Source organism: Malaclemys terrapin, chromosome 4 (assembly GCF_027887155.1).
Source record: "Malaclemys terrapin pileata isolate rMalTer1 chromosome 4, rMalTer1.hap1, whole genome shotgun sequence".
In the NCBI taxonomy this organism is placed as follows: domain Eukaryota; kingdom Metazoa; phylum Chordata; order Testudines; family Emydidae; genus Malaclemys; species Malaclemys terrapin.
The window spans coordinates 133,641,014-133,654,135 of NC_071508.1; the positions used below are offsets into that span (position 1 = coordinate 133,641,014).

General features: G+C 36.7%; 1 protein-coding gene across 5 annotated transcripts in view; it reads left to right on the top strand.

Moving 5' to 3' along the window:
* The window catches only part of KLC1 (kinesin light chain 1), a 126,985-nt gene that overhangs the window by 81,869 nt on the left and 31,994 nt on the right, over positions 1-13,122 (top strand). For 2 of the 5 annotated variants that reach the window (XM_054027446.1, XM_054027447.1), the window contains exons 15-16: positions 3,188-3,254; positions 4,814-5,216. The exons of 1 other annotated variant lie outside the window; for it this stretch is intronic. In XM_054027446.1, the coding sequence (XP_053883421.1) occupies positions 3,188-3,254; positions 4,814-4,879 (133 nt within the window). In that variant the 3' untranslated portion in view covers positions 4,880-5,216. Of the gene's footprint in view, positions 1-3,187; positions 3,255-4,813; positions 5,217-13,122 lie in introns of those variants that run through there. 2 more of the 5 variants (XM_054027449.1, XM_054027450.1) reach the window with 1 other exon arrangement.

The window sequence follows — 13,122 nt, forward strand, 5'->3', positions numbered from 1 at the left end:
TCTGTTGACTAGTAAATGTACAAATTCTTTTCTGGAAGTTGATGAGAATACCTATACAGACGCCGCCCGACTTACGCAATTGTTCCATTCCGGAAAGTCTTGCATAACTTGAATTTTGCGTAAGTCGGAAACATATATTCGTACGTTATGCAAAAATGTCCACAACTCGAAAATCCTATTTCTGGCTTATGGAACTTTTTCCATAAATGCGAATTTGCGTAAGTCGAGTCTTGCGTAATCCAGGGAGTGTCTGTATAACCCATTTTTTGTAGATTATACAACCTTTTAAAAATCTTATTTTTCATTTTCTTAGCTATTTTAGAAAGAAGTTAAATATCTGGTTTGTAAAATTAATTTTTTTAATCCTTTCATGGCTTTCTAGATCATGAAAGTGCAATTGTGGATAGCATTTAGTAAAATATGTACATATGTTTACACAAGAATACTTTCCAATAACTTCTTTATTCATAATAGGTTATTTCAACTTCATTTCCGGTAGTAACATTGCTTTCCATAGTAATTTGCTACACTTAGTTAAAAATGCTCTGTTTTCTTTTACTGCCATTTGATTTTAAAGAGTGACAGTTTGATACATATATTTTTATATAAACACACATTTGTGTTTAAGGTGTTGCAAATAACTGAATACGGTATTGCTAGTGTACATAAAAATCTACTGACTTATCAGAAAAATTGTTTCTAAAAAGAATGTTCAAGATTTTCCATGAGAAATCGTTTTTTCTTCTCACCGCCACCTCTACCTCTTCCTTTCACTGCCTCTTCTCTATTTTCTGTGAAGGCTATGGTTTTGCTTTGTAGTTCACCTGTTCCTGCTACTTTGTCCTCACATACAGTCATAGTCATTGATCATGCTGTCAAACAAGGATTATGATTTCAAGTGAGTAATAAGTAACAAGAATAGATGAGTTCCAAAGCTCTATTCATAGAAAATTGAGGGAAGGAGGGAAAAAACACTTGTCAGCAAATTATTTATAGGTAAAATGTTTTTGATAAGGTGATAGGAGATCTGTAAGAGTTGGATGTTACAAGCATACAGTACTTGAAACTTGGTGTGAACTACTTACCATGGACATTTACTTTTTATTTGATTTCAGAGCTTTAATTTTACATTTATTTTGCTTTGTTGTTAGGTTGCTGATTTTGATCTCCCATGTTTAAAATTTGACCATAGAACAGGTTAGCTAAGTTGCCACTGCAAAAATAAAAGCAAAGCTTTTTTTAAAATATCTGTTTATTATAACACACAGAAAAATGATGCACATATTCTGAATATTTTTAGTTCTGTTTCTGACTTGAAAAAAGTTACAAGTGCATTTGCCAAACTAATTTTCATCTGTAGATGAAAATCTAATTTTACTTCTAAAGTAAATTGGCTGCTAATAACTTTGTAAAAGTTTAAACTTAGTCATGATATCTCTTTAAGTTCATTATTAGCACTTGAGCAAAAGTATACAAGACATTTGGGTAGATTTGTACCTGTGGATTTTTTTGTTTTGTTTTCCTGGAGTTTGGATTTTGTTTTTAATAAACCTTTATGCTCTTACTTTTTGAAAAGAGATTTTAATTTGTGATGTTTTGTATGTGTGTTTTTACAAATTAACATACTTTGACTTTCATGTGTAACCGTAACTGTATATTTTATGTAAATAAATAACAGAGAGGTATAAACCATGCATGATTCATTGCTTCTTTTTTGTTGCTAACACTTATGTCATAGTTTAAATTATGTGCATTCTGCTCTCTGAAACATTCAAAATTAATTGCTTTAAAAATGTAGTATGCTTACATTGTGTAGCTGCTGCCTGCATTTATTTGTATAAGTTTTTTGTATTTTAGTTTCGACATTCCAGACATAACACATTACTTGGGCTCAGATCTATCAGAACACTTAAGCACATGCTTACCTTTATGTCTGAGTAGTCCTGTTGATTTCAGTGGGACTAATGACTTACTTACTGTGCAATGTGAGCTTTGCAGAGACCTTTACACATGGGTGCAGGGAGCCCCTCTCCAGATCACACTGCAGGATTGGGGCCTAACTTTGGTGTTAATAGTGTGACAAAATAATTTTATTTAAGGTGCTCCTTTAGAAACAGACAAACCATAAAAGATCCAGTGATCTCCTACCAAAAGAGCACTATGTTCTAAGGGACATATAGGTATTTAGGGTGGGGAATAGCAAACATCCATATTGTACCATTTCAGCAAAATCTTCTGACATTGGGGACTATTTAATACACTAACTTAAAATGTATATAACCTCACATTTAAACATTTTAGTCTTAAATGTTGTAGATGTTTGATTAATCTTTATTAAAGATCAAGATGAAAGCAATTATTAATCCTTATCCTCAAGGATACAGAAGTTGATAATAATATAAAATAGTTAATATAGTTATCTTGTTTAGCAGTAGCCCTTCTAAAATAACAAGGGCTTAAATTGATTGTATTATCTTTGTGGTGTATTGCTTTCAGAAGACCATTTTAAGACTACCACTGACTGAAGCACATTATGGCCACAAGCATGACAAAAGTTAATAGTAGCAACAATCTTATATTGTCCTTCACTTCAAAATAGACTTCGCAAGCTTTTAAAAAATCCGCTATAAAAGGAATGTCTGTGGTAACCTGCTAATTTTTGCCTTATTTATGTAAATGGTAGTTTTTCCATAGTTTTTACTAGTTAAGTACAACCTATTGGATACATTTATTGATATGTATTAATATTTTTCACAAACATTTCCTAAACAACTACATCCGAATAGTTTGTTTTTTTTTTAAATTAGCTAAATAACTTTAAAATGAGCATTAAAGTGGAGCATATGTTAAATTAATGTATTGATTCAGAAAGATGACACATTTTGGAAACAAGTAATTTGAATCATTAAAGATATTAACATAAAACACGTAATGTGCTTAAATACTATGGGGCTGGCAATTATTTTTATACATATCTTAGAATTAAAAGAGAGAAGGAAAATGTGCAAATATATATAAGTAACTATAGAAAGTATTTCTCTTAAAGAGCATACTTCATATTAGGTTTCACAGGTTATATTAAAACTCCCTTAAGTTTGCCTCAGTATTATTATACTTGTGTGTTTAGAGTTTAGTTTTCAATTATTCTGATTGGTTTATCCTTGCATGTTCACTATCCTGGTTGCAGCATGAAGCGTGCCAGTTCTCTGAATGTTCTTAACATGGGTGGCAAGGCTACTGAAGATCACTTTCAAGTAAGAAGCCCTATAATATTCTTACACAAGTAGATACCAGTAGCAGAGTTTGGACTGAAGAGCTTGAGAAACAGTAAAATAATAAATCTCTTGGGACTCAATAAGACTCTCAGTATAGCAAAACACTTTAAGCATGTGCTTTAAGTCCATTGGCATTCAGCAGAATACTTAAACACATACTTAACTTTAAGCACCTGCTTATGTCCCATTGATATCAGTCAGTTAAGCAGGTGCTTAACTATTATGCTGAACTGAAGCCTGAATTAGAATATTGGAATGGCTAGTAAGTTTTTTGGAATCTTCCATCCTTTTTAAATTTATATTACAAGAAATACTTGTAAAGCTCAGATATTCTGTATTTTTAATGAAAGAAGCTTCTCTCAAAAGGTCCGGTCATACTAGGTGATGTGTGCTCTCAAATCCCAATGACTTCAGTGGGAGCTCAGGGTTCACAGGAGCAGGCCCTAAATTTATCTGATCTGCTATCAAGTGTTGCTTCTACCAAAATCTAAACTGTAAATATTTTGCCTAACTATATTCAGTGTACCTGATCGCTACTACGCATAACTGTTTGTACCTAATAAGTCACCATTGCATATGTTGTCGAGGAAAGCTAGTAATGTTCTGTGTTCTAAACAACGTTGCGCATTTTACTAACAGCAGCTGTGACTAACTGGGGGGGGAATATTAATTGCGTCAATGGCAGCATACTGTATTCTGTAGAATCTTCACCTTTATTTGCCCCAAAGCTTATAACAAAAGCACACGCTGCATGGATCTCTTTCACTGTTGTGTGGCATAAAGGTATCTCCTTAGTATTATACCTAAAGAGTCTACTGCAATTTTTTAGTTCTCTGAAATTTATGCAAAGATGTTCCTTCATTAATTTATGTGAACTTTGACCCCAAAAAATCCACCAAGGTAAACCAAAGCACTTCGCAACAGTAATACAAAAAATGGCCAGAGCTTTCAGAATCGGACTGTCTTGGCCTGGGAGTGTATATCTTTATAACTGGTTTCCTGTACATTCCATAATTTGTGCTTTCTCAACGAGCTGTGCTTACCACATGTGAAATGTGTAAAGTTAACAATGTGTTTACAAATTTTACAAATATTTCCCCTGGTTTGCCAAGTAGAGAGACACTTGCCAATATCCCTAGGCAGTCAACCCCTTCTGTAATAAATATCTGTTAGGAATGGAAGGGAAGTGCTCAGATATTACTACATACATAACAATATAGTTATCAGGATGTGAAAAAAAATCTTACATAAGCTCTCAAACTTAAGTAGGTAAGCAAATATAACTTAGAGAATTTTTTTCACTTCGAGGTCCCAGAAGCAGAGGCAAGGTTTTCATCCCGAGGCCAAAAGACCAAAAACATCAAGACACTTGATCACGGCCTTGGATAGACCAAGAGACTACTAACACTAGTTTCCTAAAGTACACCAATTGTTCAAGTGTTTGTTTTAGTTTTTAATTTTTTTATCATTCTTTTTATGCAGGCATCCAGGTTGCTCAAGTATTTTAATAATTTTTTTTCATTTTTTTTTTCATACAGGAACGAAATAATTGTCTGACAGACTCAAGGGCTCTGAGTGCCAGTCACACTGATTTGGCACATTGAAGTTCTTGGAGAGAAACTAGCTAAAATTCCTTTGTGAATAAAGAAGCACTGAGACTCTCAAAGCTTTGGTTCCTTATCACTCTCTATAGGAACATCTAATTTGTAGACTCTTTTGCAATGGACTGCTGTTTTTACTTTTCTAAAATAGTAGTGACATTTTTAAACATAGTATTAGTGGATATTTTCTTCTGAAGAGAAACTATATAGATATATATTGCTCATTGCACTGCTGTCATTCATGCTACTTATGTTGATTTCTGTTAAGAGATCTGAATATCACAGCAGCTGAAAACTGAAAAAATAGAAATACCTATAAAACATACCAAAATGCTAAGGAGTATAAAGGGTTCTCTATATTGATATTTGAAAACAGATTAAATATGTAGCAGAAAATATATACAGTGCTTGAATGAGACAAGTATCAGTTATGTGCATTACTGTATACATTCAGAATGGGGTATACTGTACTGGTGCGACTTTACCTTACATGACTGAGAATCACAATTTCAGATATCTTGCCTGAAAAGTAGAGCTTAAATATTGTATTCTTAACCAGTAGATCTAAATAATAAATGTTGTAATGGAACTATAGGTGGCATGCATAGCAATACCTGTAACTATGAAATTTCATACCTTATTTATTGATGTAGGTCTTAAGGCCCAGTAATCAATGGTGATCGTACAGTTCATTTTGAACAGGGGGAAATAGCAAAGATTTTGGCCTGTATTTTGTACAGTAGATGCATATTGAAGCTGTGGGATGCAACTGTCCCAGAGCAGTAGAATATTGTGCCTCAGGTTGCTGACACTTTTCCTGCCTTTCCACTGGAATTCTTATCCCTTAGTTCTCTTTAGGCTAAAACTACTCCATTGTTTCTTCATGCTTGTTCCAACTCTTGCCTCTCTCCACATTAGTTGATGGCAACAGGAGCAAATGAAGCAGGTGATTGCATGCTAGGCTGTTATACTGTGGAATAGCTGCTGTGCGGAGGACCTACTTTTGAAACTCTCTACTGAAGTTTAATACATTTAGGGCCCCATCAGAAGCATTAGATGCCCTTATTTGGCAGATAGGTCACATTTTTGATCAGCCATCCTTTTTTAATCTAGATACAATTAATAGATATGCTGTCTGTATTCAGGCCTGCTGCTGGGACTAAGTATGTAATGTTTAAGTATCTTGTGAACACTAACATTTTCAGTTTGTTTTTTTTCTGTAAAATATGTGATTTTTAAAATGCCACACAGAATTTTGTAGACAAGTGAAAACTGTTATTTACATGCAAGTGGAAGGAGAAAGTAAAAATGTGCATGTGTTTGTGAATATAGGGAAGTAATTGAAATATACAGAACAAAAGGATAACTTTGGGACAAGCTGGAATACTAATCCAAGATGAGACTAACACACATTGAGGTAAAATAGAGGAAGGAAAAAAAATAAGTTTTGGTATTTGATCAGGCTGTGAAGAACTCACTAGACCTAATACTGTTATAACTCCTTGACCAACTGGCATCTGGTTTTAAAGCTTATTTTAATGAGTGATGCAACAAGTTATATGTTTAATGCACTTACGTTTACTGTGAGGTACTTCATTAGCATCTCCATAAAGAAGAAAATTGTATATATGGTGTACTTGCCATAAAAACAGTCCAGAAATTGAGACAAGATGCTGCTAATGTGTAGTGGTTTTAATCCATACTAGTGCAATTCAGTGATGAACTTGAGAACAAATTGTTTGCTCAGCTATTTTATAGATGTAGTCATAATGTGGACTTAAATTTGAATTTTTTTTAGAGCTTTTACATTATTTTAGTAAAACATCGCATATACGTTTGTTGGTGAATTCATAGTTCCCTGTACAAAGCTTGAAGTAAACTAGCTTTGCCCCAGAACTAAACAGCAGTTGCGGGGGGGGTTAAGAAGATGGTATCCATTGCTAACTGGTGGGCAGGCCACAGGGCTACCACATCTGCTTTGTGTCAGCTGTCCCTTTTGCAATAACTATGAAGGATTTCTAGTGCAGAGGCCTGCCCTACAACTCAGCCTTTGCTGGTATGGGAGGAGCTATCACAGTAATAGCTTTATTTACAAGCCCTTTACCTCCAAGGTGACTTTCACCAATGTGAAAAGCATCTATAAAGGTCTGACTTTGTAGAAAAGTAGCTATTCTGACCCAAAGGCGACTTTGAGATTAGATATTTGGTGCAATCTAAGAACTTGTTTCTAAGCCTTTAATTCAAATTTGAAAGATAATGTTTTTGCAGCCTCTCAGAGAACTGGAACTTGTTGTGTAAATAGAAATCTGTTTAAATATTTAAAACTTAATTCAGACCTGCTTAACTATAAATTTTATTAAATGGTCTTAAATTCAAGACTAGAGTATGTCAGACTTTGGTAGTGGTGGAATCTCATTATTTTCGGTTTTTAAATAGCTCACTAAAATAGTGTAGGTGGTACTATTAGTACTGTACTTACAAATGTGACTTACGTGCTTTATATATTATTTAAAGGAATGATAAGGTTAAAATGTTGACCTTCTTCTCTATCCCACACTATCTTCCCAAACAAAACCACTCTTTACCAAGTTGCAAAATCTGTGTAATTTTTCTGTGGATTTTAGCATCAATCTTCCTTTCGTTTAAATGATCCAAAAAATTACTTTGCCAGTGTATGCATCTATTTGTTTTTAAGTGGACTTCTGAGTTTACTTTTAAATAATAGTTAATGTGACACCTCCATTTTAATTTTTTTGCTAGACTGTCAGTTGTGCACCAGTTGCTAGCAGTACTGTCACTATTTGTTCTTGATCGAAGATCTAATTAAATATCATGGTAAAATTTAGCAGTGATTCATAAGCTCCCTTTGTAGATGGGTGACTGAACTAGCGGTTTACTGTTTGTAAACAATGTCCCTAGTGGTAGCAAGGTATTTAAAACAAACTATGGATGAACTAATTTAGACATTTATTTTAATTGTAATTTTTTTAAGGATGAGTGGTAGTAATTCAGAAAGGTTTAAGCTTGAAGTATCAGTGGTTAATCTGTACAGTTAAAGGATTCCATTGACTTAGAAAATGAGAGAAAACCAACTATGGTTGTGTTGTGTATGTATCGTTAAAATGGGGTGTGCATGTAGTGCTTCATCTAATGTATGTTTACAGTATTTGATAGGTTCAAGTGTACAATTTAGTTTTTGTCAACCAGGTCACTTACTTTGTCTGAAAGCTGCTAAGTGTATGTATTGCATTTTAGTAATCAAAGTGTCTGCCTATATCAAAAGAATAAATATTGGAAGGAAAGCATGAACGTGTAAAGTTTAGTTTTATAGTACAGACTTTGCATTTTGATGATGTATTTTTGTAAATGCATTGGTATAAATATTCTCTCTTTAAAACGTAAATGGTTAATTTGTGAGGGGAAGTTGTGAAAGTTTACATTCGTTTCAAATAATTTATAGTCTCAGTACTTTGAGTGGAAGAGGTGAGTAGTGTTTTATTTTTGAAAAGTAGAGCTAAATGAAAAGTTACCCACACATTCATCACCCTGAGTTCAGTAGCCCTAAAATATACATTCTTGGTGAGAAAATGAAGGTTTATGTGATAGAGTGGCAAAACTCTTTATATCCGTGTAATACAATTGTTATGGCTGCTTTGAAATAGAATAATTTAAAAGATAATAGCTAAAATTCAGTGGTTAACACTCCATTTGCATTTTGAAGCACTGAAGATGCCTAGGACTGTAAAAGTATGGCAGATTAGTTATACATTGACAAAACCAAAGTAGACTTAAGAACTACATACAATTCGATATAAAAAGAATACTAAAAATTGGTAAAATAATAATGAGGAATCTTCAGCATCTCGATGTATTCATCAGACGCTGTTTCCAACTTAAAGCTCTGTGAAGTTTTTTAAAATTATAAAAAGTATTTTCCTATGTAACTTGGAGGCTGGTGTAACAAAATTAACAAATTAAGAATGCACAGCTCAGATTCTATAAAATCACTAAGGTTATTAGGGATCTGGGGGTCAAAAATCTATCTGGGGATTGGTCCTGCTTTGAGCAGGGGGTTGGACTAGATGACCTCCTGAGGTCCCTTCCAACCCTGATAGTCTATGATTTATGATTTTGGTTCTGTTGGGATGGGAAGGAAAATGGAGGTCAGGAGCATCTTTTAAGTAGAGCCCTGCTCAGACACAAAATTTGTATCTGCATCTGGTCCATAGATAAGCAGATTTGCAGGGCTCTATCTTTAAGGGCAGTAATGTCACCTTTCCCTTTAAATCCAACTGAAAAAAAATCTGGATTTAGAGTACAAAAGTTAGTTTTAAAACCTTCAAAGACTGATTTGAGGGTGCTTGTGTTGCTCTTAGCTCTCAAATACTGTACAGTATATTTCCAACTGTTGAAGGAGAAACAGGAATTCCATGTTCTTTCTTGAAGGATAAGAACTGAAAAGCTTCAAAATAAAACAAAACTTTAATTGTAACAAATATCAGTAATTCACTGTGATTTAAATACAGAACTTGTCATGAAGTTAAAGGTGAGGCTTTCTAACTAGGTCTATTGTGTTGTCTTAACACTTAACACTAGCATAAATGCACTTTTTCTTATATACACCAGTGTCTTTACAGTGCACAGAATAACTGTCCTACCATTCTAATTTTCAACAGCAATCTGGTTCCAGAAGCATATCCTGTTACCACTGAATGTCTTTTACTTTGTATCTGTTACAGAGCTATGGTTTGATTTGACGTTGTTAACAAAATATGTCTGTCTCTTTTGGCATTTATTTTCAAAGTGCAAAACTAAAATATTTAAATGTAGTCTTACAATAGTTCTATGTAAAATAAAGTTGAGTGTATTTATGCATCTTAGAATGTAAACCTTTCATGTAAAAAGCCCTTAGTCATGTATTTTTCCTGTACAGAAGCAAACTTCAATTGTGAAACCCAAAGATTAATAAAGCTATAATAAGGGACAGTTCCTAAATAAAGTGCATTTATTACATAAAAGAAAACTACTGGAACAGCTGTGACTTACAATGGAGAGTTACAGTATGTTCCTATATTGCTGCTGATCTGCTGAAAGTAAGGAACACTTAACAAAATAACTATGTAGCACTGTATACAGATCTGCTTTTCATGAGTTTTACACCACCTAACTTGTATTGAATTAAAGTGTAGTTCATAAATGCAATTTTAAGTTACATGAACCCTATCTATATACAGCTATAGCTGATGAAATAAAATACAGTAAAGAAATTCTCTTAAACATTGACTTTGACTGTATAAGTGCTTCTCTGTGAACACGAGGTATTTTTTTGTTTTAAACTTTCGTCACTTTTTCTTTTTGTGGGTGCAGAGAGCTCAAGAAAATGATAAACTCTTGTAACCTGCAAGATCCGGGACTATACCATAACTCCCCACTTAATGTCCTCTTGCTTAATGTTGTTTCAATGTTACGTCCCTGCTCTATTACAGAATATGATGGTTTAAAGTTGAGCAACGCTCTTCTATAACATCGTTTGGCCGCCTGCTTTGTTCACAGCTTGCAGGATTCTGCAGAAGAGCAGCGACTTGATAAGACAATATTGCACAACTTGTATCAGGGTGGGTTGGCAGCCCCCATATCAGCTCTCCTACTTCCCCCCCACCTCGCAGATCAGGGCCTGCCCGTGGCAATCAGCTGTCTTGGGGCATTCAGGAGGCTGGGGGGAGGAGCGAGGATGTGGCACACAGCCTCACCCTCCTTTCCCTGCCTCCTGCCCACAACAATCAGATGGTTTGCTGTGTTCAGGGGGCTGGGGGAGGATGTGGCATTGGGAGTAAAGGGGGAGGAGGTGGGTTAATAGTGGGGACAGGGCAGGCTGAGGATTGAGCCCCCGGCAAAGTTGGTGCCTGTGCTTCCACAGAGGGGAAGCTGCTGCGTTGCTACACAAGGTGCTTCTCCTAGCCTACAATGGCACCTTCAGCCTCCTTGCCTGCCTCATCGGCTGTGCCTGTGTGGGGTAAGGCAGGGGCACTTCCCAACTATAGTACTGTACAGAATGTTTGTAAACACATAGCACGTGCACACTTCCCCTCCCCAAAGCGATTCACTGTTGCTTTATGGCCCAACGGCCCTGCTTGGGAATAGGATGCTACACCAAGCGCTTGCGAGGCCACCAGCTGCCTGCAAAGTAGCTGCAGGTGATGCACAGCAGAGGCCCTGCCTTGCTGTCTTGCGACAGAATAAACAATGTTTTATCTGTTCTCCCCCCTTTGCTGGAGGGAGGTAAGAACACGAGGTGGTAGATGGTAGCCTATCCAAAGCAAGTTACAGGAATAGCATTCCAGCACCTGCTTTGCTGTAGCAAGGGGGAGAAGCGGCGTGGAGATGCACAGAACTCGGCCCTGCTCCCATGAAAGTCTGTGAAATCCACGGGAGCTTTGCCATTCACTTTTATGCCAGTTGCATCTCTCTGCCTCTGCATGCACACAGCAGAGAGGGGCACAGCTCTGCAGCAAATGTTATTTTCCTCTTACTACATTGGCTGCAGTGCTGCCCGGGTGCTGAGTGCATGGTTACTAGGGGAGATACAGCAGGGCCAGTTTTCCAGGGCACCCTGGAAGAGAGGCCTTTGGACCTCCAGCAGGGCTCCTGTGAAAGTAAGAACCTCCCTAACTAGTCCTAGCCTAAACCCACAGGGCTTCCAGTAGGGGAGCAGATTACCATGGAGAATGACATGGGTTTTCCAAATTCTTTCCCTTGCAATAGTTGATCGATGCTGCATGACCACAGCCACTCCAGGATGAAGGAAGTAAAGAGTAGCACATGCATGCACGTCCAAAGGAGCATCACCCAGCATCAAAACACCCAGCTGAAGTCAAACGTCCAGCAAGTGATGATAGAGTGCCTACCGGTAACAGTACCACTAGCAGCAAGAAAACCATTAGTTTGGGTACTAAATTAGACATTTTAAAGTGTTTTGATGCAGGTGAGCATGCAGTAGACATTGCCATCGCTCTAGGTCTTACTCCGACCACTGAGAACAATTTGGAATAATGCCGACAAGATCAGGGCTAGTGCTCGGTGTGTAACACCGCTTAGTGCTACTACAATACATTAGAAGCAAGAGGAAGACCAAAGACAGGGTAGGCCCACTGCTTAGTGAAGAGGGAGAAACAGTAACAGGAAACTTGGAAATGGCAGAGATGCTTAATGACTTCTTTGTTTCGGTCTTCACCGAGAAGTCTGAAGGAATGCCTAACATAGTGAATACTAATGGGAAGGGGGTAGGTTTAGTGGATAAAATAAAAAAAGAACAAGTTAAAAATCACTTAGAAAAGTTAGATGCCTGCAAGTCACCCGGGCCTGATGAAATGCATCCTAGAATACTCAAGGAGCTAATAGAGGAGGTATCTGAGCCTCTAGCTATTATCTTTGGAAAGTCATGGGAGACGGGAGAGATTCCAGAAGACTGGAAAAGGGCAAATATAGTGCCCATCTATAAAAAGGGAAATAAAAACAACCCAGGAAACTACAGACCAGTTAGTTTAACTTCTGTGCCAGGGAAGATAATGGAGCAAGTAATTAAGGAAATCATCTGCAAACACTTGGAAGGTGGTAAGGTGATAGGGAACAGCCAGCATGGATTTGTGAAGAACAAATCATGTCAAACCAATCTGATAGCTTTCTTTGATAGGATAACGAGCCTTGTGGATAAGGGTGAAGCGGTGGATGTGGTATACCTAGACTTTAGTAAGGCATTTGATACGGTCTCGCATGATATTCTTATCGATAAACTAGGCAAATACAAATTAGATGGGGCTACTATAAGGTGGGTGCATAACTGGCTGGATAACCGTACTCAGAGAGTTGTTATTAATGGTTCCCAATCCTGCTGGAAAGGCGTAACGAGTGGGGTACCGCAGGGGTCTGTTTTGGGACCGGCTCTGTTCAATATCTTCATCAACGCTTAGATATTGGCATAGAAAGTACGCTTATTAAGTTTGCAGATGATACCAAACTGGGAGGGATTGCAACTGCTTTGGAGGACAGGGTCATAATTCAAAATGATCTGGACAAATTGGAGAAATGGTCTGAGTTAAACAGGATGAAGTTTAACAAAGACAAATGCAAAGTGCTCCACTTAGGAAGGAAAAATCAATTTCACACATACAGAATGGGAAAAGACTGTCTAGGAAGGAGTACGGCAGAAAGGGATCTAGGGGTTATAGTGGACCACAAGCTAAATATGA